Below are 24,867 nucleotides of genomic sequence, written 5' to 3'. Positions count from 1 at the left end.
TTTATCTACTTGCACTTTGATGTGCTTTCAAACTGCTAGGTTGGCAGGAGCTGGGACCAAGCAACGGGAGCTCACTCCATTGCAGGGATTCGAACCGCCGACCTTCTAATCAGCAAGCCCTAGGCTCTGTGGTTTAACCCACAGCGCCACCTGGGTCCCCTTACTACTACATAGTAGTAACAACTAAAATCCTTAAAAACAAAACTGAAATTCAGAGCAATTTAAAATGCCTGGGTGGAAACTCTTTTCCTGGGGCTGAGGTGCTGATGATGGGATAGCCCTCACCTTTGTTGTTATGTAGTATACTGGCTCATAAAGGAGATCTTAACCCAGGGGCAGGTTGATATAGGAAGAGGTATTCCTTTAGGTACACTAGTTAAGTCTCTCTAGATGCAGCTGGTGCTTAGTCGCTTGCACAAATCCACAGCTGACTGCAAGCAGGCCTGGTGGTCTATAGCTGACATCTCCAGGTGAAAAAGGACCAGGGGATCAGTTCCCCAAGGGGCTGTTGGGGGGGGGGCTGTTGAGGTTGTCACACTCATCTGCTCCTGGTTGTGGTGCCCCACCAGTTAGGTCCCAGACTTCCCTTCTCAACACTGCCCCCTTGCAAGAAGAGAAGCCTGACACTGGGGAACACAGTAGGGAATGTCACTCGAGGCGACAGCTGACGTTGTTCAAGTTGGCAATACTTCTTGACACATTTTAATGGTTTTTCTCGTGGATATTCAGTGCCTCAGTTCAAGCTACTTTGTGCAAACACTGGCCAAAGAAGCCCCCGACTGAGCAAAAAAAGAATCAATCCATTTTACCTCTATCTGAGTAATTATTACAGTACTTAAAAAGGCTCTCTTGAGCATGGAAACTGAATATTAAGGTGGTGGGTTTTTTTCAATAGCTGCATTAAGTTTTTAAGAAAGGGGGAAAGCGTTCCTTTTTCCATTCAGCTTAATAGGAGAATTTGGTATATATTCTTTTTTTTTAAAAAGAAATCACTTACAGAGCAGATGCTAAATGAAAATGTAATACGGGTTTGCGTGTGAAGTAAAATAAATAATTTAACTGAAACGTCATTTTTATACTTGTTGTTCTGCCTCGTAATAACATAATGACACAAACGGTGATGGGGAAAATATTTTCTCACTATATACAGCTCTTTAGCTGAATGAGGGGAAGGGAAGAGAGCCAGTACAGGCAGAGATCCCTATAAGCCAGGAATGGAAAACAAACTCCCATCAGCCCCAGGCAGCATGGCCAATGGTCAAGGATGATGGGAGCTGTGGTCCAGCAACATAGAATCAGAGAATTGTAGAGCTGGAAGGGACTCTGGGAGTCATCTAGTCCAACCCCCTGCAATACAGGAATCTCAACAAGATCATGCATGACAAAACAGACCACAGATTTCCCAGTCCATCTACAATGACAGTCCTCTTTCTTCCTCCACCCCATCACATTCCATGGGAGTCGATTTCCACATCCATCTTGCTCCCCTGCCACTGGTCTGTCAAGTTACTTGAACTCCAGGAAACTCATAACTTGACAAGAGTTGTCATGCTCTGGAATGGGCTGTTGATCCTTGTGGTGATCTCTCCATGTGCAAATGACCACACACTACTCCAGTGAGTATCTTAAGTGCAGGTGTGTGAAACTAGTTGCATTCAGACCCCCCCCCCCTTTAAAATGAATTTCAGAGAGACTCTGGGATTTATTTAGAGGCAAAATATCTCGGGGATCCTCTGCAGCAGATTTGCAAGGGGAGCCCTGAGGGTCTGGAGGGGAGAGACACGATGGTGAAAACTGCCCTCCTTCCTGTTCCTCTGAAGGGTTTCTTCCTTCTGCAGAAAGACACCATAGAATATTGCCCTTTGAAATTATAGTGATTTCTTCTTTTTGTCTATGGAGCAGATGGAAGATGGAGCACCTCTGTGCAATGGGGGCAGCCATGTGTGCTCCCACTCCACTCACACAATGTCTCCACTACCATGGGCCATTTCTGGTTCTAGTTCAATCTGCACAGCAGCTGCTGTGCTTTTTAGTTAGCTAGTCAGAAGTGGCTGGACCCTGTGTAAAGAATAAATAATATTTTGAAAGGCATCCATTGGACCACGTTGTAAATGGTGGTTCAGATAATGGTGGTGTCGATTCAAAAAGAATCCACACATGCAATGACAAATAGGACAGAATGGTTTTTGTAACAGTCACATGCAAAATTTAGACCAATTTGTCCATCTCTACTTTTGTATGAGGAGGTGGGTGGTACTGTGGTCTAAACCACAGAGCCTAGGGCTTGCTGATCAGAAGGTTGGCGGTTCGAATCCCCATGACGGGGTGAGCTCCCGTTGTTCAGTCCCAGCTCCTGCCAACCTAGCAGTTCAAAAGCACGTCAAAGTGCAAGTAAAGGTAAGGTAAACAGCGTTTCTGTGTGCTTCTCTGGTTCGCCAGAAGTGGCTTTGTCATGCTGGCCACATGACCTGGAAGCTGTACGCCGGCTCCCTCGGTCAATGACATGGGATGAGCGCCGCAACCCCAGAGTCGGTCACGACTGGACCTAATGGTCAGGGGTCCCTTTACCTTTACCTTTTTACTTTTGTACACCCATAGGCTACCCACTGGATTTTGCCTGAGGAATTTCAGTGAAACTCAAAAGGAGTTTTTCATTAGATTTAGGGATGTCTGAGAACTTCAGTATTTGTGAATTCTGATATGAATCGACCTAGTCTTCACCTCACAGATTAATGATCAGATTGGGATTTAGTTATCTAGCAAGTTTTCATACTACTGTACGTGCATTTTGATTTTATTTTGATTTTTGAAAACTCTCTCTCTCTCTCTCTCTCTCTCTCTCTCTCTCTCTCTCTCTCTCTCTCTCTCTCTCTCTCTCTCTCTCTGTATATATATATATATATATATATATATATATATATATATATACTGTATATGAGAAAATATGCAATTTGATATTGGCGTATTTTAAAAAAAGATTAATGCGTATTATAGCAGAAAATGACACGGGCAGGAAATAGTCTGATTCGCCCATCCCTAATTTGACTACCAAAATTTCTAAGAACAACTTTGCACATCCTTAGCAGTTTAAAGTTTTTTTTAAAAAAAAACCAAGATTACGTGATTACGCAACTCTCCGAAATGTATTTGTGACATAACTCTGTTGGAAAACCCATGCATTATACAGGACTGTTAGCCAGAAACCAGGAATAGTAGTGGTACACTTGTGAAGGTTTACTTGATAGCCAAAAAAGAGCTCATCCCTGTGTAACCTTTAAAATGATCTTATTCTGAGAGAAATAGATACTGCAGAGCTGCTCACCTGGATGACTAGGTATCTCTGAGGATCTCGAGCCATTCTAGAAAATTCAGCAGCCAATTCCTTGAACTTAGGGCGACTGTCCGCATCAATCATCCAACCTAAGGCCCGATACAATGAGAGGAAAAATGCTTCTTGTTAATAACAAGCAATGTATGGCTTTTCATAAAACAGTTCAGTCCTTAAGAGGAGGTATAAACTCAAGGAACCACCCAGCTGAAGTTGGCTATATTAGGGCTTTTTATTCTTTACTATACTCAGTATGCCTTACATTTTCATTTCCTAAATATTTGTTCCCTATCATGCTTTAAGCTTACTTATTAAGAGCAGAAATCCTAAGCATATTTACTCTTTACTTATGGTACTTATAACCTGCCCTTTACATTTACAGTAAAATAATAAAAATGAACCATGTTCAAAAATAGATAAAATTATATTGAGCAGCTAAACATGTTAATCACAGATAAGATTCACATGGTAATAATTTAGTAAAACACACACTTAATCCACAATGCACTTCGCTTCACTGGGCAAAGATCTGTCTTTACCTGTCAATAACATTGGAGCATGACACACATCAGGGATGAGGGGGGGGGAGTGTCATTCCATAAGCTTGGTGCCAGAACAGAGGAGGACATCCCATGTACCCACACAATACAGACATTACTTGGCAAAAGGATGCTAAGTACGGTAGGGCCTCCTCTGCACATGCAATGGCATGGTGATATAGGAGGAGAAGACATTCCTTCAGATATTTGGACTTCAAGTCATTTAGGGCTTTATATGTCACCATAAGTATTCCGAAGGTGATTGCCAACTAGCATAGTCCTTTCAAAATAGGTTTTATATGTGACTGATTGGCAGTGCCCCAAAGGATCTTGGCTATTGTATTTTGCACCAGTTGCAATCTCTCAATTGTTTTCAAAGGCAGCCCCACACAGAATGCTTACAATAGTTGGGTCTGGAAGTTACCAGAGCATGGATAATTGTGGTCAGGTTATAGCTGGAGGTTGGAACAGGCATTTCTAGACAATGATTCCACCTGTTATTCAAGTGATAAAGATGGCTTCAAGAGTACACAGCTGCTCCTTCGAGAGGAGTAAAACCCCATTTAGAGCAGGGTGTTCCTCCAAAGCCTGGACCCAAGAACCTACCACAAACACAGTACCACGGCTTTGCCTGGATTCAGTTTCAATTTATTGCCCCACTTCCAGTCTATTACAACTTACACATAGTGGTTTAGCAACTGCATTGCTTCTCATAATTCAGATGGAACAGAGAGAGAGAAAAATGGGTGACACTTACATGATGATCACACCTTGCTTGAAATTCCGCGAAGACTATTACCACCAACTTCATATTGATATTAAATACCATGGGAGACAAGATCAAACCCTGCAGGACTCTGCAGGTCAAGCTTCCACAGGGAGAAGTAAAAGACTTCCATCCCCATTCTTCAAAACCATCTTGGAGCGGAACTATTGCAAAGCAGGGCCCTCCAACTCTCAACCTCCATGGGTGTTCGAAGGAGGTATATATTGTACCTCCCAATTGTCCTGCTTTGAGCAGGACACCCCTGATTAACAGACGTCACCCCAGCTTCCGTTTCAAATCCCGAATGTCCCAACACCCCATTCGCTGCCACCTGAAGGCCTCCACTGAGGCCTGCCATGGCTGCAGATGTGTCTCAGGAAGCCGGGCCACACTTCTGAAAGTGCGACGCCAACTTCCGGAAGTATGTCAGCAGCCACAGTGGTCCTTGTGGCACAGGAGGCCTTGGCCCCATCACAAGTGGTGGTGAGCTGACGAAGGTAAGGTGGCAGGTGGGCCAAGCCAGCGTAGATGTGCTTGCAGGTGTGTGTGTGGGGTGGTGGTGGACAGTGGCAGCGGCAGCGGCAGTGGCAGGCCAAGGTGGCATGGTGGAGTGGCGGTGGCATGGTGTCCTGGATTTGGATTGGGAAAAGTTGGAGGCTATGAGGTACCATGGTCAATAGCATCAAAAGTCACGGGGAGGTTAAGGAGAATTAACACCTTCGCTCTCCCTTTCTCTTTATTGAAAAAGGTCATCGATCTGGCAGTTCTAGTGCCAAACCTAGCCTTGCAGATCCAGGTTGAAATGGAGTCTAGGAAATGAGTCCTAATATACTCACTTCCAAGATGACATGATGCATATCTTAACTATCCCTTTTCTTTTCTGAGACACTTCCTTGTATTGTTATTTTCATTCTTCATTTTCTCTACACCTGACACACAATCAAATCTTCCCCTGGAGTCTGAGGTTTCACTCAGTTGCTTGAGTTATCTGGTGATTCTGTTCTATGCAGCATTTTATTCATTTCTGCCTCATCTTTATGGCACAGTATAATGCAGAATGTGTGGGGTAAGCTGTAGGGGCTACTGTCACTCATTACAGGTGTCCTAGTGCTATAAAAAACAACAACACATCACACAGCTTCTGAACCCCACTTGCAGCTACACTGGTTTGCTAATGGCTGGGCAGGTCCCATTGTTTCTAATCCAGTCTACATATCATGTTCCATTTTTTATGATCCCCATTATGTTATGGGGAATTCTTTATCTCAAAAAATAAAGTAGAGATGAAACCAAGCTTTCCAGAAGCATAAAATGGGATGGCTATTAAATATGACAGCTCTTGGATATCCCTGTCAAGGTTTTTATTGCCCCCCCCGGCATCATTTGTTACGTGTTGATTACATTGCAGAAGTACATCTGCGCATCTAAAGCCTGCTTGATTACTATGGCTGCTGCTACCTAGACATGTTTGATTTTTCATAATAGGGCATTTTGTTTCCTCTTATCTTTCTTCTTGCTGGCTCAGAGGAAGGCTCTCTGGAAATAGCTGGCTCTCCTCCACTCCTCTGGCTGCATGACCGAGGGCACAAAGTATCACTAACGGGTATATTCTGCTCCGCAACGGCCACTAGTTATCTTGGAGCAAGCCTCTTCCACCAAAAGATAGCATCAGCAATTTTTGAGGAATCTGTCATCATTTGGCAGGAAGTCTAAATAAAATGGGCCTTATCTGTCGAAACCTCCACTCTTCCCCATTTAAATACCTAGGACCTGTGAGTGACACCTGACTGATAGTGATGAAGTTGTACACACAACTCAAGATGAGAGTAGTACAACGCCACATTAGCTTTGAGCATCTTGCCAAATGGTTTCCAGTGTAGAATCACTTCCAGAGATCATGAGATGCTCACATATGGCCCTAGTATGAGATTCTAGTGTGATTGCACACTTCCCCCACTTTAAGGCATAAGGCAAACTGCAGAGCTGGTATGTGCTTGCCTGTATAGTGAAGTATAGAGGAGTCACATGTGAACCAGCCTGCATGACTACAGGTCTGAGGTTCTGGTCTGTATCCCCCTGAAGTGGTTAACTTGAGCCTGCCTTGTTCCACTTCAAATTGCAAGTGAGGACTCTTACATGAACACTCCTCCATACGAAATAATTCCCTGACCAAAGAACACAAGAGAAGCAAGGGAAAGTATTCTATGAGAAGGGAAGTATATTGCAGGGAGGAGCATGCATGTGAATCTCCACCTGCAGTCTGAACTGGTGCAGCCCAGAAAAAAACAAGTTAATTGCTTCCATGTCAACCACGCCTGTATGTCAAGCCTCAAAGAACCACCGTTCTGACACCTGTGGCTGAGACCTCAAAAGTGTGGTGCAATTCAGAACATATGTATTCTCTTCCCAGGGGACCACATATACATCCTAAACCAGCCAATTAAAATACAAAGGAGCAAAACGTCCCAACCAAACCAGGTAAGGCACTTTTCAAGTATGAATTCTGTGGGGAGGACCTATGACTCCTTAAAACCAACCAGGCTTCTACAGAAAACAACAAAACAGTACGCGATTAAGGTAAAGGTAAAGGGACCCCTGACCATTAGGTCCAGTCGTGACCGACTCTGGGGTTGCGCGCTCATCTCGCATTATTGGCCGAGGGAGCCGGCGTGCAGCTTCCAGGTCATGTAGCCAGCATGACAAAGCCGCTTCTGGCAAACCAGAGCAGCACATGGAAACACTGTTTACCTTCCCGCTGTAGTGGTTCCTATTTATCTACTTGCATTTTGACGTGCTTTCGAACTGCTAGGTTGGCAGGAGCTGGGACCGAGCAACGGGAGCTCACCCCGTCACAGGGATTCGAACCGCCGACCTTCTGATCAGTAAGCCCTAGGCTCAGTGGTTTAACAACAGCGCCACCTGGGTCCCTAGTATGCGATTATGAGTAAATATTTATCCAACCTTAACTGCTACAGCTGTAGCTACGCATATATAGGAAGGACTTCAAGCTGGCTGCTGGTTTATGTGCCCTCAACAATGGTTTTGCCTCATGTCCTAAAGTCTTGTTATGAGGTCATCATCCTCTGCAATTAAGTCCTTGAATGCTAATTTTGTTTACCTTGCATGCCGTTGCAGAAGGAAGGAAGTCGTGACTCAACAAGTTGGGGACTGAGCATCCACCAGCAATGGCACGGTCCCCTCCCTGTGATTCTTTGGTGATGCTGAACTTGGTATGATTCCTGGCCTCCCCCAACAAAGCTCTTGTGTGCTGCTGCTGCAGCAGCCTGTCAGCTCAGGCGGTTAGCAGGATTAGCTTCTTCGTACTCTTAGTTTAATGTTTTCATCTGTACACACGAGCACCAAACCCCACGTGGAGGAAATGGCTGTGTGTTAATCTCATTTAAATTAAGTCAGAAACACCACAGAGACTTTCCTAATTCTTTTTAAATTAGAAGCTTGAGCTTCAGGGTCACATTTTCTAGCATGTGCACATTGGGAGAGGGGGGGAGATGTGTTGGTGAGCATCCAGTTGCAAATAGCGCAAATAATAATGATTTGCTCGGGATTCTCGCCTAACTCTTCTCTCCCCCTGCCCTTAAAGATGCATATTTAGCAGCTAAAATATCAGTGCCTCTCCACACTGGAACACTTCCTCCCAAAAGCTCGGTCTTTTTCATATTAATCCAAGTTTTTTTTTTTAAAAAAAATAAAACACACTGGATTTTCATTCTTATTCATTATGTCATTTAGAGTCAACTCTCACCCCTTTAGAACCTTTAATGAGTGACTACCTGGGTACCGTAATTATGTGAAATGCTATCATCTAACAAATCAATCGTTATGGAAACGACAGCAATTTGTGTGCTACAATTTTGGCTTCACAGCAATAATGTCTGACACTATCTGCTGGCAATAAGAACCCAAGCTAATGCAAGCGTCTTCCAACAGACTCACATCCTTCCCAAGCGTTAGAGGCTTGTGTGTAATATTTAGACATAATTGGTGTAACCACCTGAATATAATGCTTCAAAACGGCAAGCAGTATTACAGAGTAGGGAATGCAAGCTGTAACAGAACACAGCTTCAATACAGCTCATCCATATAGAGCTGCAGCCGAACGAGAAATACTCACATTTCACCATCACCATGTAAACATCAATTGTGCAGATCGGAGGTTGTGGCAAGCGCTCCCCTTTCTCTAGCAAGTCAGGAATTTCTCTTGTTGGGATGCCATCATAGGGCTTTCCGCCGAAGGTCATAAGCTCCCAAATGGTGACACCTAAAACAGAAAAGCAACGGTCACATTTTCATGAATGCATACTTGAAACATGAATATACACACATTAGGAATCATTTATCTGAGCCGATATAAGGTTATTGTGGGATTTGCACCAGTTCATGTGTGGTCTTGTTTTAGGAGCATGCAATGCAGAGCTCCTTCATGAGGCCTATTAGAGAAAATGCACTCCAGTGTCCCTCCACACGTGTTCAAACATCACTGCCCCCCCCCCGCCCTGCAACATGGTAGGTGATGCTCCTGTGCAAGGAAACGGAGCTCTCTGTGAGCACTGGCTCTCTTCCTGCCCACAATCCAACACTGGGTCATTTCATATGGCAAACTGAGAAAAGCAGTTTTCACTGATGCAAAAAGGATTTGTGAAAAAAATCCCAGCACTCTGTTCTCGTATTGTTGCTGGGGTCAATCTACTAGAAAGTTGTCTTGAGGAAGCCTCATTGATTGAATAGTTAGGGTCTTGATTAGCTCCTCAGGGGACTGTGGCCAAAGTGTATTTTTTTTAGCTGTTTTAATCCACCCTTCAATCTGTTTTTATTCCAATTTAAGACAGAAATGAGATGCGACTCGATAGAGATAGAGAGCATCTGTTTTGCATGCAAAAGGTCCCAGGTTCAAGCCCAGAAATCTCCAGGTAGGGCTAGGATTGTCCCTTGTGTGACACCCTGGAGAACTGCTGCAGGCAGTATAGTCAATAGTGAGCTAAGGGCTGCATGCTCCTATGGTATACAGAACGTTGTTGGACTCCAACACACATCAGCTGCCTCCAGGCAGCACAGCCAATAGCAGGGGATGGTGGGTGTTTGGGCTGACAACTTCTGGAGTGGCCACAGGTTCAAAGCCACAGGTTCACCCCTGGTTCAAAGCTGAAACATGTTCCCTGAATGCATAAAAGATAACAGTTTGCTGTTATAATCCTCAGCAGATACAAATGAATATTACTTGGTTCTTTCATCATTTAAGAACCTGGGACTTAAGGGAAGAATACTGCATATCACAAGGGGAAAATATTTGCAGGGGTGGAGTTTAAAAAGTACGCCAATATTTTAAAATGTGGAAAAGTTAAAGAAAATGCCAGTCACACCAAAGAAACTTCTATTGTGAAGAGAGAGAGAAACCTATTTTCTAAAATAGCACATTTTCTCTAGCTTACCCAAAAGCAAAAAAGTTGTATTGTTTTTATGTTTCATGTCACTCAAAATCAGTGACAGTGTGTGATGCATGTCTATATCATATATATTTAGAAATGCCTTATGATTTATGGCAGTGCATTGTTTTCGTAAGTGTGACACTATTTTCAAATGTCTTCAAAATTATTATTATTATTATTCTCTTTCAGCTGGGAAAAAAGATAAATAACACACACAAAGCCAAAAGTATCTTTTTTCTATCCCCAAAGACCTAGTTTAATATCAAAACTACTCTCTTGTCCCAGCAGCTTCCTTATTTGGTCTTTTTTAATTCTTTTATTTTAAAGGTCATTTAAAATATGCCTCCAGTGTGGTAATCATATTTTGCAGGTTGTTACTTCCAGCCTGGAGAGGGGCAGGTAACGCAACTATTGATAGTGCATAGAGTACAAACATGTGGCGTTTCCGCTCCCCCTACTATTCCCCTCTGGTAATAGCCACACATCCCAGCACCGGATCCAGGCATCTCTGGGGCACCATATGGAGCTGATCCAGCTGGAAGAGCAGCAGGGCTTTAGTTGCAGCAGTGGGGTAGCCACTAAGTTCTGTTCTTTGACTGACTGATATCGTCATCAAAATTAAAGATACATACATGCATGTATGAAAAGACCCTGATGTTGGGAAAGATGGGGGGCACAAGGAGAAGGGGACGACAGAGGATGAGATGGTTGGACAGTGTTCTCGAAGCTACGAACATGAGTTTGACCAAACTGCGGGAGGCAGTGGAAGACAGGAGTGCCTGGCCATGGAGGTCACGAAGAGTCCTGGTCCATGGGGTCACGAAGAGTCGGACACGACTAAACGACTAAACAACAAAGCAACCAAATAGTGGGAAATGGCAATAATGCTCCTCCACTTTTAACCTCCCTAAAGATATTGTTGTCCCTGGAATATCCCATTTGAATATCCTGGAAGACAGGAGTGCCTGGCGTGCTCTGGTCCATGGGGTCACAAAGAGTCGGACACGACTAAACGACTGAACAAACAACACATGCATGCAAATCTTACTAAGTTAGAAAAATGAGAACGATATATACTAAAACCTCGCAACTGGAAGTAAATCTAAAACTCAATGCATTTAGAAATAGGAAACTAGCAATTACACACTATTAAGCACATTCAAGTCATTTCAACAAAAAAGTGTATCACATATAAGAGACCACAGGGTTACAGGTGCTGTCATGCGCTGTAAGTTTCAGTGAATTTACTGGGACTTAACTTCTGAGTAAAGATGCACTCGGTATGGCTGCCCACCCGAGCATAGCTGCCAAGTTTTCCCTTTTCTCACGAGGAAGCCTATTCAGCATAAGGGAAAATCCCTTTAAAAAAGGGATAACTTGGCAGCTATGCACCCGAGAGCTCCTGCATTAATCACATCAAAGGTTCCAGGGCTGAGGTCTTTCTCTGTAGTGTTGTTAATCCTTCCCAGATAACACAGCTATTTTGTTAACTAGAGGCATATATCACAAATGAGGCCATTGGATGTCTTTGTATATAAAGTCCCAATGTCCATTTTTTCCCTTAGCTCAAGAGAAAATAAAGGTAGCCAGTTCGAAGAGCTAAATACTATATTTTGCTATCACATCCTAATAAGATTTCAGCTAGAACCACACGAGTGATTGTACTACTGTTGTTGCAAAACCTTTTGCAAGAGCAAGTGATGACCAGGTTTATTTTAATTGCTTCCTGCAGGCTTCATTCTCTCTGGTTCCACTATCAAAGGGGCAGGGAATCATTCCAGTAGCAGCTGGAAGAGCTCAGGAGGCAAACAGCCAGACAGGTGCCAATGAATTGAGCTTGATATTACAATTAACTAAATTAAACTAATTCCCTGTTTATGGATTTCAGAGATTCCTCATGCGCTCGACCTTTCCTACAAATGATAAGGTTATTTCTGAAGTACAAATGGATCCCATAATGATCAGTCTGCTTAGCTGTCAGTTTAATCCCCCCTCTCACTTTATTTGTTCTGTGTTATAACTAATTTCCTTTTATGGTACAAAAATTCCCATCAGCTTTTTTTTTTAAACACACCAACAACCACCAGAAACATTCACAGCTTTTCAACTTAGCTTTTCTAAGGAGTGTTGAAAACTATGGCCCCCAGCATTTTTTCTATATATCTTAAGCTAAGCAGAAAATAACTGTTTTTCATGATGTGCCACACTGCTACTAACCTGCTGGTTACACCAGTGAAGGACTGCAAGGTAGCATTACATTTTGGAATATTTCACAGAAACAACTTAACAACTCTATTCAGATTTTTCTTTTTGAAGAGAACCAACAGATGAGGAAGTGTGGAACAAAGCTCAAGGCAAGGACTTGCTTTATAGCGTATGTAGCTTGAGTAGGAGCAACAGTCCTAACTTACAGGTAAAAGGTAAAGGTAAAGGGACCCCTGACCATTAGGTCCAGTCACGGACGACTCTGGGGTTGCAGCTTTCATCTCGCTTTACTGGCCGAGGGAGCCGGCGTACAGCTTCCAGATCAGGTGCCCAGCATGACTAAGCCGCTTCTGGCGAACCACAGCAGCGCATGGAAATGCCGTTTACCTTCCCACCGGAGCGGTAACTATTTATCTACTTGCACTTTGACGCACTTTCGAACTGCTAGGTTGGCAGGAGCAGGAACCGAGCAACGGGAGCTCACCCCGTCATGAGGATTCGAACCGCCGACCTTCTGACCGGCAAGCCCTAGGCTCTGAGAGCAGGAGTGGCTCTCAAATATAGTTCTTTGGGGTCTCAAACCTGCTGGAAGACAGGAAAGACCAGAACTCCAAGCTGACACCCTAGCTGCACATTAGGTTAATGAAGTTTTTAAAAATTAAATGCCAGGTACGCAGAGAGGGAGATTGCTACCAGCACCAGACCTGTGGGGAAAGGAGGTTAAAGTAAGCACTTCTAAGTAAACATTTCTCTTTCCATATGACAATTAGCTTTTGTCGGGGAAAGTTCCCATTGGTGGCAATTTGATACCCCCCCCCCAAAAAAAAATTTAAAAGCTCAATGCTGTGCATGCATGGCAGAGGGGGGAGATGTTACCAAGTGGTGCTGATAGCAATGTTTCTTCATGCCTGGTATTTAATTTTCAAAAAGCCACAACCTAATTGCTTCCTTAAGGGAACATGTAGTCGGCCCCTGATGCTTCCTACATGGAGCTCATGAGTCCAGCCACAGAATTTCCTCCTCCTTTGTACTAAAGGAAGTAAGATAAATGTCAGAAACAGATTAGAAGAGCTCCGTGCGTAGATACAAAGTAATGAATTAAAACAAATAGGCTTTTGTTTTACCATAGCTCCAGACGTCAGTCTGATGTGTGAACTTCCTGTAATGTATACACTCAAGAGCCATCCACTTAATTGGCATCTAGGATGACAAAAGAAAGAAAGCAAAAGCAATTAGTGTTTTCAGTTCACATTACAGGCAGCCGTGGTCGGTGGGTTCTCTTCTGGCTTCCCAGTGCTAAGCATCACTGGTACTTACTGAGACAGGGAGGGGAGAAGCATGGGGAGCTCATCCTGGTCCAGGTGCTTTCCTGCCACTGTGCCTGCACCGTACTGACCTCCCCCTGCCTTGTCCCTCCTTGTGCCTCCATGAAGGAAATCTTTGCTTTCAGGAACCATGGCCATAAATCAGATGTGCATTGGCAGGAACAAGCATGGCAAAATGGATACCATTTAGCTATTCCATACTTTCAATGGGATTTGTACTGAACTGCTGACTCCACAGTAACTCAAACATCCAATCAGTTTGCGCAAAGTGTTTCCACAACCAGCAACAAGCTTGTTTAAGAGTTTCTGTACCTTCTTAGCCACTACAGTGGTACCTCTACTTACAAATAACTCTACTTATGAACGTTTCTACTTACGAATGGAGCTCCGTCCGCCATCTTGGATGCGGTTTAGATAGGATTTTTTCTACTTACGAATTTTTAGATAGGGTTGCTTCTACTTACAAATTTTTTCTCCCAATGAATTCCTATGGGATTCGACTTACAATTCTTTTTTTTACTTACAAATGTGCGTTCGGAACGCATTAAATTCGTAAGTAGAGGTACCACTGTATTTTCTTCACTCCAGCTTAGCTTGCGGAAGAATTTGCATGTCTAGTCACCCTAATTTGCATGCCCTGCCATCAATACCAGTAATTGGTTTTCCCAATGAAAAGTAAATTGAAATGAATTGGATGCAAGCAAGGTATGGGATCATTGTCTATGTAATATTGGATTACTATATGGCAGTGTTTCTCAACCTTTTTTGGGCCACGGCACACTTGTTCCGTGAAAAAAATCACGAGGCACACCACCATTAAAAAAGTTTTAAAAATTAACTCTGTGCCGCCCTATATTATAATTATGACTGTAAGAAACACTTGCCAAATATTGCTTTCCGGCGGGCCGCCAGGCTCGTTTGCACCGAGCTTTGGGAAAGAGGAGGAGAAATATTGCTTTCCGGCGGGTTAGTGTTGATTATTGGCGGCCGCCAGGCGCGTGACAATGCAAATCGCCCTTCTCGTCGCCGCACGTCGCGGCACACCAGCCAGCGTCTCGTGGCACACTAGTGTGCCGTGGAACAGCGGTTGAGAAACGCTGCTATATGGCATCCCTGCAACAGAATACCGTGAAACAGTTGTGGTTCCTCAGGTTTATAATGGTAGCAATCAGGACCAGACAAAGACATTTTAGCACCTGAGGCATGTCACAAAATGGCACTCCCTCACTACTGTAGAAGTGGTGAGTGAAGATCTATATCGGGAACAGGTGGGGGAATCAAATCAACCTTACCCAATGGTTGAAGTGGGAATCAAAGCCCATCACTGGGGTAGCCTCTGCTCTGAATCACATGAGGTGGGTACAGAGCCCAGGAGACCCCCACAGAGCAGCTCCCATAATTTCCTCCCTAGGGGTGGGAGGAGACCAGTAGCACCTATTCGCCAACAGGCGGCATGGGGGGCACTGCCAAGGAGGGGGCAGATCCAACCTTCAAGGACTGCAATGCAACTGGATCTGCTGCCTCTGTGGATCTTGCCACCTGAGGCGGTTGTCTCACCTTGTCTCATGGATGGGCAGCCCTGGTATTAAGATGGGAACCATGAAACTCACCTTCCCCAAAGGTTTATCAAGAAACAGGCTTAGGATCAAGGCCCTTTCAAATCCTGGATTTAATCCAACACCCACCTTTCCTCCATCGGCACTGTACTCTTTCTCATCCCCTTCCAGTAGCCTGGCCAAGCCAAAGTCTGTGATCTTCACATGGTTTGGTGATTTCACTAAGACATTCCTGGCTGCCAAGTCTCTGTGAACCAATCGCCTCTCTTCCAGGTACATCATTCCCTAAGAAGCAAAAAATAGAAAACAGTTTTTAAGGTCTTGCTTTTGTAAAACATTTGCACAACATGCACCTTAGAAACTTTTCCAGCTCTTGGACTAATGTGTGGACCAGAACTTAGCTGCCTCCCCTGAATATTGTGGCACAGCTCTCAGCAGTTTAAACATACCAAAACAAACATATAAATATGTAAATTGAGACAAAATACACATGAAATATGCATTAAATTATATATATATATATATATATATATATATATATATATATATATATAGGAACATAATTATGGATAAAGCAGCACAGACTAGAAAGAGATGGATCAAGTAAACACTAATCTGTGTTTCCCTTCACAAACTGCTAAGTTTTGCAATTAGGACTTAGATATTGTAGATATTTTCTATTTTTCTCCTCCACATCATCATTTCTATTGGGTTTCTAAATTATTTTTCTCTTTACAGACATAAAACAGGGACAGATAACATCGATGTATACAAAACAAAGGAGCTGTGAGATGCCCATGTAAAAGCATATGGGTTTGTATATGATATCTTTCTATTTCAGTAGTTCTTTGACTATACTCTCGACCTCAGGCAGCTGATCTTGAAAACAGGCATGCCTTCAGTGAAATGTGTCAGCATCGAAGCAAAGGTCCTGCCAAGATGGCCATCATCCTTTTGATATTTCCCACTTTTTCATCAAGGTGAGCTGCTAGAGCCCTTATGCATTAAGTTAACCGTCTCTCTGAGGAGACCATGCAGGATCCCTAACTTCCCTTCTTCCAGTTTTGTATGAAGGATTCCATTGACTATTTCTGATAAAATACTGCATGCTCACATGGTTATTTTGAGAGCACTTTGTTTCTGATGAATGGACACAACTAAGTTGGGTCCATTAATTTTTCCAGTGACACAGGAAAGGAAATGGCACCATGCTAAATGAAAATAGATTGGTTTGGCCATGGCATTGGGCTGCCAGACCTGGTGTTTGTTTTATGCTTAAAGCAAAACCTATTAGTAACAAGGCTGTATCTGGAATGGTTCTGATGGATTCCCAGAGTGCACAAATACCATATGGGCAGTAAGAAATTTGAATTGGTCTTTATGAAAAAGTCCCTTCTGCTCATTAGCAAATTGGTCCTGTAGTGAAACCTGCCACCAGGGACAATATTTTAATGTGCTGTTTTACTGGTGTCCTAATAAAGTTGCTCCTAGAAATTGATAGCTATTTCACAATGGTGGACCTCAGAAGGTGCTCTCTCTCTTGCTGTGTGTGTGTGTGTGTGTGTGTGTGTGTGTAGTATTTACCATGAGAGACATCAGCCAGATTTTTTCTGACTCAGGCTGTGGCCTAAATGAGAAGATAGCTATGAGCATATTATTTTATTATTCCATTTCTCAGTGCATATTTTGTAATATGGAAGCCAAACTATTCCTGTTATAAATGAAAAGTAACAAAGTAATAAAATCACAAAAGATTGATTCTAATAAAAAACAAAGATGCCTATGTGAGCATTAGAATGGGGAAATTTTAGCTGTGTCATGGCTCAAAATACCAATGCCATAAAACTATTTGATTTTAACCTAGGAAATGTAGGAGGTGAAGTCACAATGGAACATTTTTGAAATTTATATAGGATGTCTTGCGCAAAATGCTCCTTTTGGGGCTTTTACTATTTACAATAGATTTTGTAGCAGCTGACAGTGAAGAGGTTTGGAAGCAGACCCACACACAAAAAACCCTCTTTGGACACAGACTACACAGCATTGTTTTCAAAGAGGCTTTAACTGGCAGAGGCAAGCACATTCTCTCTTGCTAATTGCAAATCAATGCTGCTGGCTGTGAAACATCAGAGCCCTGGAACACTGAAGGATTAACAGTTTCTGACATTAAACCCAAAGCCATAAAAATAAAAAGGCAGGCAAGTAAATCACAGAGGGTCAAATGATTATGAGCAATATATACTGGGGAGTGCTATAAAACACTAGATTGCTTTAGATGGCACCTGGGTCGAGCACAGGCATTAACATGATAGAAATCCCAAAGAGTGAAGAATCTGCAGCCTAATGAGGCCACAGTTCACCCAAACGTTATGCAGAGCAAGCCCCATTAGACGGAAAGGAACAGGGGCTGGGTAAGCAGCCAAAAACATAGGAGTTAGCAACTACCACACAAGCATGCAGAACTGGAATTTCCAAAATTAAATTGAACTCCTCGCCACGTACACGTGCTTTTCCAGTGATGGCAATATTCATTAACCTTAAGTCGTACTTATTAACTTCTCAAAGGCTTACATGAGGGGTGGTGGAATGTTTTCCCCCTTAGGGTAAAATTCTATCAGGGGGAAGTAGTTGGAGACCACAAAATGGCAATGAACAGGGTCAAGGTCCAAAGAGGGCCAGGGCCAAAACACATATAACCAACCCACCCAAACCGGGAGAGAGAGAGAGACTCTCTTTTCTCAGCTTGCCTTCCTTGCTGTGTCTTAAGAAAGGGGATCCTCTTTCCCACTGCACAGTGAGGAAATGAAGTGAAATGGTGATGCAGGAAGAAATCTGACCACCATCTTAACGTGCAAGGCGACCAAGAACATGAGATGTGCATGCCTAAGGGCACTCAGAAAGGCAAAGACTGAGTTGAGAGGACACCCACAGCAACAAGCCCAGCTGCAGTGAGCAGGACATTGTGCTCGCTTTGCTAAGTTCCACAGTGACACTTTACCCGCAAATGCTTCTTGGGTTTTTGGTTTTGGTTTTGCAGGATTGTGGCAGATAGTAAGCACTTTAGCACTATATCCTCGAAAGGATAGTCACAGTAAACTACATATTGATTTTCCCTCTCACCATCCTATTAAGGTGTTTTGTGGGTGGCTGAGCACACACAATATATACACGGAAATAATTTTTTGTATTAAAACTCAAACGATATCAGGCAAAACGAACTGAAGCTAGAGAAGGATACCTAATGATGCTCTCTGGATATGTAGAATTCAGATATATATTTCCTGGGTGCTTCATTTGACCTTTTCAAGCCTGGTAGGCATGGTATTATGTACTGTACTTATATTTAACTGTATATAAGGATCATAAACACAGTAAGCAAACTGAATTTCACAGAGTGAAAACAAACACTTAAGAACTAGAAGACATATTCTCAAAGCAATAGAAATTTACCATAGTGGACAGCGAGTTTGAAACACCACTAAAAGCCAGTTCATAATATGCATGCACATTTTGTAACTAATCTCAAAGATATAGTACATCTGGTGACTGTAGTGCTTGTGTGCTTTATTGCCAATCACAAAACAGAGATGCAGCAGAATTTATTTATTTAAAATGTGTATAGGCAACTCCCAATATTATATTCAGAATATAATCAATAACTAGTCTTAACCATAAAGCACAACCAGAACAAAATACCAAAATACCAGCAATATCAGTCATCGCAGCAATCAGCCCAGTAATAACAAAGAGGTAGCACAAAATAATTGAAACTATTGCAGCACCATAGCATAAGAAGCACAATAAAACCATTTTTAAATAAATAAACAAGAAAGAAATTTTGAACAACTGGGAACTGCCTGCTCCCAGAGGTGATGTGCAGAGAACTGTGACTCTTGGAGAAGAAATAGAGAGGAAAGGTCCACCTTCTCTTACATGCTCTACAGGGAAACATTCTCAAGGGTAAGAATGAGGTGCACCTTCAGTAAGAAGCCGGCATGCACTGGGCACTGGCACCAATCTAAGAAATGTCACCATTTAATATGAGACAATATGAGCAACAAGGAAGTGCCCCAAGTGTTAAAACTATACCTCTATTCCCCCCCCCCCGCCGCCCCACTCTCACATATTGGAATCGGCTTGACTAAGGTTACCAGATTTTTTTCAATGAATCCGGGGACACTTTTCAACTTCAATGGATTTTGTATGGGGACTGAGTCGTAAATCCGGGGACTGTCCCGGGGAAACGGGGACATCTGGTAACCTTAGGCTTGACCTTACAATTGATAAACCCCCTTATCACAATGTCTACAAGTTTTTCCTTGCTGAGGATATCATTAAAAGGGCAATTTCTGCCAAACTCCTCTAACATCAAATCACTCTTTGAAACAGAGCCTGAAGACATGAAGAAGTTGAGCAGACATTAGAACCAGTTTTAACAAAAGGCACGTTGAGGAAGTCTCCTTGGAACCTTAGCAGGAACAGGAGCAATCAATTAATTACAATAGCTGTCTTTATATCTCACAATGAAATCCTTTACAGTTGGTGTTCTTGCATTGTTTCGTGATTTCATTCCACCTACACAGGAAATAGAACTAAAACATCAACTAGCACCTGGCAAGGAACAAATGGTTTCCTAATTGTCCCCTCTTAAAATTAGACAAATTAGTGCTGCAGTGAAATTTTTTTTACTGTTCTCCATCAAATAATGAGAAAATAAATTGCATTCAAATATTATTAAAGGGGAGGGGAAAGTATCACAGATAGGTGAGGGGGGAATCAGGTTTTTGTCACACTTGCCTTACCTTTGTGGTGGCAGGGAATGTTTGTGAGTGCCCTTTCTTTCATGCCACAAATTATCTCAGCGGTTCTCTATTCTGTGCAGCCTTCCTGGGTGGCTTGCTTCAATGAAAGCCCAGAGGAATATGCCAGAAGGTGACTCCTCCCATGAGCCTTTTCACTTCAGGAAGTACAGTGGTACCTCAGGTGAAGAACTTAATTCGTTCTGGAGGTCCATTCTTAACCTGTAACTCTTCTTAACCTGAGGTACCACTTTAGCTAATGGGGCCTCCCGCTGCTGCCGCGCCGCAACCGCGCGATTTCTGTTCTCATCCTGAAGCAAAGTTTTTAACCTGAGGTACTATTTCTGGGTTAGCAGAGTCTGTAACCTGAAGCATCTGTAACCTGAGGTACCACTGTATGGGTAGCCAGGGAAGTTGCAGAAATTTTTACTGGATGGAAAAAAGGCAGGCCAGTAGGCCAGGCGACCACCAAGGGTCACCTCATAGGGTCGCCATACACCCAGATTCCCCCAGACATTACTGGGATTTCAAAGGCGGAATTGACACCTGGGAGGAACTTCCGAAAGGTGGGGCTTTGTCCTAGATCTTAGGCAAGTCAATCAAAAAATTGCATTTTTGTAAAAAACAAACAAAACAAAAACCCAACAACTTTTGGGTGGTGTTCTGGTTTTTACTTTTTGAAATATGGCAACCCCATCACCTCACATGGGACGCGGGTGGCGCTGTGGTCTAAACCACTGAGCCTAGGGCTTGCCGATCAGAAGGTCGGCGGTTCGAATCCCTGCGACGGGGTGAGCTCCCGTTGCTCGGTCCCAGCTCCTGCCAACCTAGCAGTTCGAAAGCTCGTCACAGTGCAAGTAGATAAATAGGAACCGCTCCAGCGGGAAGGTAAACGGAGTTTCCGCACGCTGCTCTGGTTTCGCCAGAAGTGGCTTAGTCATGCTGGCCACATGACCTGGAAAAACTGTCTGTGGACAAATGCCAGCTCCTCCGGCCTGTAAAGCGAGATGAGCGCCGCAACCCCAGAGTCATTTGCGACTGTCAGGGGTCCTTTACTTTTTTATCACCTCACAAGCTGCTGTGAGAATAGGCAGAAAAGCAGAAGTTTCATTCACAGGAGAAGGGCAGATTTAAACGCAGCTCTACTTAAAATATCCTCCACCCATGGAGTGACATCGAAGCAGAGTAATACTCAGGGAGTGATGAAACAGTCAGGCAGCAGTGAGATGCGGAACTGATTTCCTCCATAAAAGCTCCTGATCCTGTGGGACAGGAATTGCCCTTTGCTGTGCGGTTGCTGAGGTCAGGCAGCTTCCTTCCAGTCCTCATCAGGACTTGCTCACTAACAGACTCTTGGGCTAGGATTTCCCCTGTGCCATGAGAGGTGCTTTAGAACGGAGAGGTGCCTTATGAATCTCTTAAATGCTGCTTAGCAAAAGGCCCGTGTGAGAGGAGGGAAGCAGATGCTGTTCCCATGTCTGTGCGCTTTCCCTTGCAAATACCATCTGTCGGCATACAATCCTAGGGATATCACCATTCTAGACGTGTAACTATAAATGAAAGATCTTGAACCAAATTTTGAATTTATTTTCAAAGCACAGAAGTGGTTACCACCATGTTCCTGATAGCACTTGCTAGATGAAAATAGAAATATGCTTGCAAATAGCCCTATTCTCATGCCAAGGTTTAGTTTCCACAGCCTGCCCTCTGCTGACTTAAAGGACAAGAGGGTGTTTATTCTATAAAAATAAATCAAGAGCATGAGCCAGGTATTACGGATTAACCCTGGTCAATCGAGATAGCAGGAGCAGATGTTATCAGGGCCAAAAAATGACAGTAGATTTCTGTGACATATATCTTAAGGAATAAAAGGGACCCACATTCTGAGTAAAATCATGCCCTCTGATTATTTTCTATTGCCCAGTAGAATGGACTAGAGAGACCTGCTCTGGGACAAACTGGCTAATAATCACTGAGGTAAAGGCATGTAGGAGGGATAAGTGGAGAATACCCACCCGCTCCCTTCACAACACTCTTCCACATAGACTGACGTCCTGGCCTAAAATGCCTTTCAGAAGTAGGCACTCCAATATCATCAGGAAAGAGTGGCCTTGCATTCACTACCTTTTGTCCAATCCTAGTGGTCACTAGCTAGGTCTTCTTAGAAGCCTGGAGAGGCACACTCTAATATGTAATCTGAATACACAGGGACAAAATTCAACACAATTGGGGGGATATGCCCAGAATTTTGGATTTCCTATTAAATAAACTAACCCTCATCTTAAAGTATCAGAAAGCAGTGTAGATTTCAAATGGGATATTCCAGAGACAACAATATCTTTAGGGAGGTTAAAAGTGGATGAGCATTATTGCCATTTCCCACTATTTGGTTGCTAATATCTACATTTACGGCTGAAGTGCCTATTATCCCTGACAAATTATATCTGAAGAGATTCTGCACTGAATGACAGCTGAACACCACTAGGGTGTTTTAAAGAGCAGTGTCAGACAAAATAACAGATATAACAAAATAATAATTTCTTCCCTCTGGTGCAAAAAATCAATTAATATATTCCACGCTACAAAAGGAGATGATGTGCCAAACTTGAAGAAGTTACAAAATGTTCTGTATTCTGATACTGGCTTACAATCACCCCAAAAGGATAATGAAGGTTTACCGCATCGTTTGCGGAGACTGCCATTTGCTGCCCAGTGCCACATGTGCTGGGCCAAAACCCTGGGGACGGAGGGCTCACCACACACGACTGGAGGAGGACACAAGGCCTTCCCTTCCGGACGTGTGTTTTTGGTGTGAAGGTGACTGCTAACCTGGGACCTACTGAGGACCTACTCCTGAATTACATGTCCAGGATTATGCTGCTGCAGCCTGGAAGCTATTTGCACAGCCATGCAGCAAGAAACACAGTTCATCAGCTTAAGACTATTTGCTGTACATGGTTCTGGAAGTGTGACTGTCAATAAATTGTGCAAATGGAGGCAGTGCAGGAAAAAACAACAACCAAGGCCTTAAGGAAATAAACTGTGACGGGAATGTACTGTACAGGGAGTGTAGAGGAGGAATACAAGGTTGAGGGTAAGAATTGGAGAATTGGAGTGGGCAAGAGAACCGACTGGAAGGCAGGAGCCGTTGCAGAGACAAAGGCTGCCCCTCTGGAAGGGGCCTTTTGTCAGCCTCATTTCAACAAACGATACAGAAACATTTAGAAATGTTTTGTAACAATTGTAACATGATTTGTAACAATTAGTTGTAGCTTAATTATCTCAAAACAAAAAGTAGCTACTCATATCTAAATATTAAGATACTGTATACCATTTAAAACCAGAGACAGACCATGAAAACTCTGGAGATGTCAAGGAGGACTGCAGCTGTGTCAGAAATGGATGCGTCAAGAATGTCAACAGAAAGAATGGCTTCAATACTAGAACAGGAATTACTGTATAGTGAAAACATGCAATGAAACTATGCAACCATTCTCTCTCTCTCTCTCTCTCTCTCTCTCTCTCTCTCTCTCTCTCACACACACACACACACACACACACACACACACACACACACACTACATTGTAACTCTGGCATTGTGAGCTAGATAACATAGCATAGTAATATTTTCTTATTAAAAACCAGAGGGATAATCATGGATTGTTAAGAGAGCAAAAATATGTCTCTAGCACCAGGATCTCATAATTCTGTCCTGCAAGGGAGCCAAGACTACCATCTTTCTAATGATTTAGTTATGATCTACCCAGAAGAGAGATGTGGATTTCCTGAAACATTAACCACATGCAAAAGGCTCTTCTGACTAGGCCAGCACAATACCAGCCTCCCTGCTCTGCCGCCCCCTCCCCCCTCCCCCATTGACCTCTTGCCAATACAATTACAACAGGGGGAGTGCATTGTGTCCCGCATGCACTTTCTCCAAGTGTATTTAAAATGGATTACTTCTGCTTCTCGGGCAGCAGATCAATAGAGATGTGGATTGCAGTTAAGTGTTGAGCTGTCTGTGGGCTGCAGTAGTTATCCTCTGTGTCTCTTTAGAAATTAATTAAAAATCAATGGAGTGTGCAGCCCATTAATAAGGCAACTTCCACATTAACAGATACAAGTGCAGCCTTCCCCGGTTTGCAGAGAAAGAGAGCAAGTGCAATCAAGCCTCACTGGCACTTGAGACAATGGGAGGGATTCTGGCCACTTATTCCCCACACAATGGAGCTGCTGCCAGCGGGGTGTGCATTTGTGCAGGGTTGCTTTTAGGTCCCTTTATCCTTGCACTCCCTGTGTTGGTAATAAACAAGCAGGATGCTGTTTAAAGCAGCACCAGATATTCTCCAGTTGGGATTTTCGGTGAAGTAAGAATTTCTCCACCGCTGCTTCTGCAATCTCCTTCTGGCTGAGTTTAAAACTGCGCTTGGCAAACCAAGCCATCTCTCCCTCCCCTTTTCTTCCAACGCAGAAGTAGCTCAATTTATTAGATGTTCAGTTCAGATCACGGGCGTCTTACCCATAGAGGCTAGTGGTGTGGGGTGCCAGGGCGTCAAGTGCCAGGGAAGAGGCGGAGGCTGGATGTGGCGCCTCCTGGTACCAGCTCGCTGCCCTTGCCCACCTCCGCCATGACCGCACCGGAGCAGCGCCGCCCCCGGAGCCTTTGCCTGCCATGGCCACCACAGCACGAAGTGGCCAGCTGAGCCGGGAGCCGCCACGTCCAGGCTCCACCTCTTCCCTGCCGGAGTAGCCGCCCTCCAGCCTCTGCCCGCCTCCTCCAGCCCCGCCGCCCTCCCTTAAAAACTCTGGGAAACGGGGGGGGGGGCGGAGGGAGCTTTGCACCACGGTGCCGGATATGCTTAAGACGGCCCTGGTTCAGATGCTGTTGCATTCCAGATGGCCTC

General features: G+C 43.7%; 1 protein-coding gene across 6 annotated transcripts in view; it reads right to left on the bottom strand.

Moving 5' to 3' along the window:
* Positions 1–24,867, bottom strand: part of ERBB4 (erb-b2 receptor tyrosine kinase 4) — an 801,677-nt gene that overhangs the window by 26,802 nt on the left and 750,008 nt on the right. For all 6 annotated transcript variants that reach the window (XM_088667872.1, XM_060282295.2, XM_060282293.2 and 3 more), the window contains 4 exons: positions 15,293–15,448; positions 13,407–13,482; positions 8,766–8,912; positions 3,323–3,420 (listed from right to left, as the gene is read on the bottom strand). In XM_088667872.1, the coding sequence (XP_088523998.1) occupies positions 3,323–3,420; positions 8,766–8,912; positions 13,407–13,482; positions 15,293–15,448 (477 nt within the window). The remainder of the gene's footprint in view (positions 1–3,322; positions 3,421–8,765; positions 8,913–13,406; positions 13,483–15,292; positions 15,449–24,867) is intronic.

The sequence above is a fragment of the Zootoca vivipara genome, chromosome 1 (assembly GCF_965207765.1).
Source record: "Zootoca vivipara chromosome 1, rZooViv2.hap1.1, whole genome shotgun sequence".
Lineage (NCBI taxonomy): Eukaryota > Metazoa > Chordata > Lepidosauria > Squamata > Lacertidae > Zootoca > Zootoca vivipara.
The sequence above is the reverse complement of the archived record's forward strand: the minus strand, read 5'-3'. Positions and strand labels throughout refer to the sequence as shown.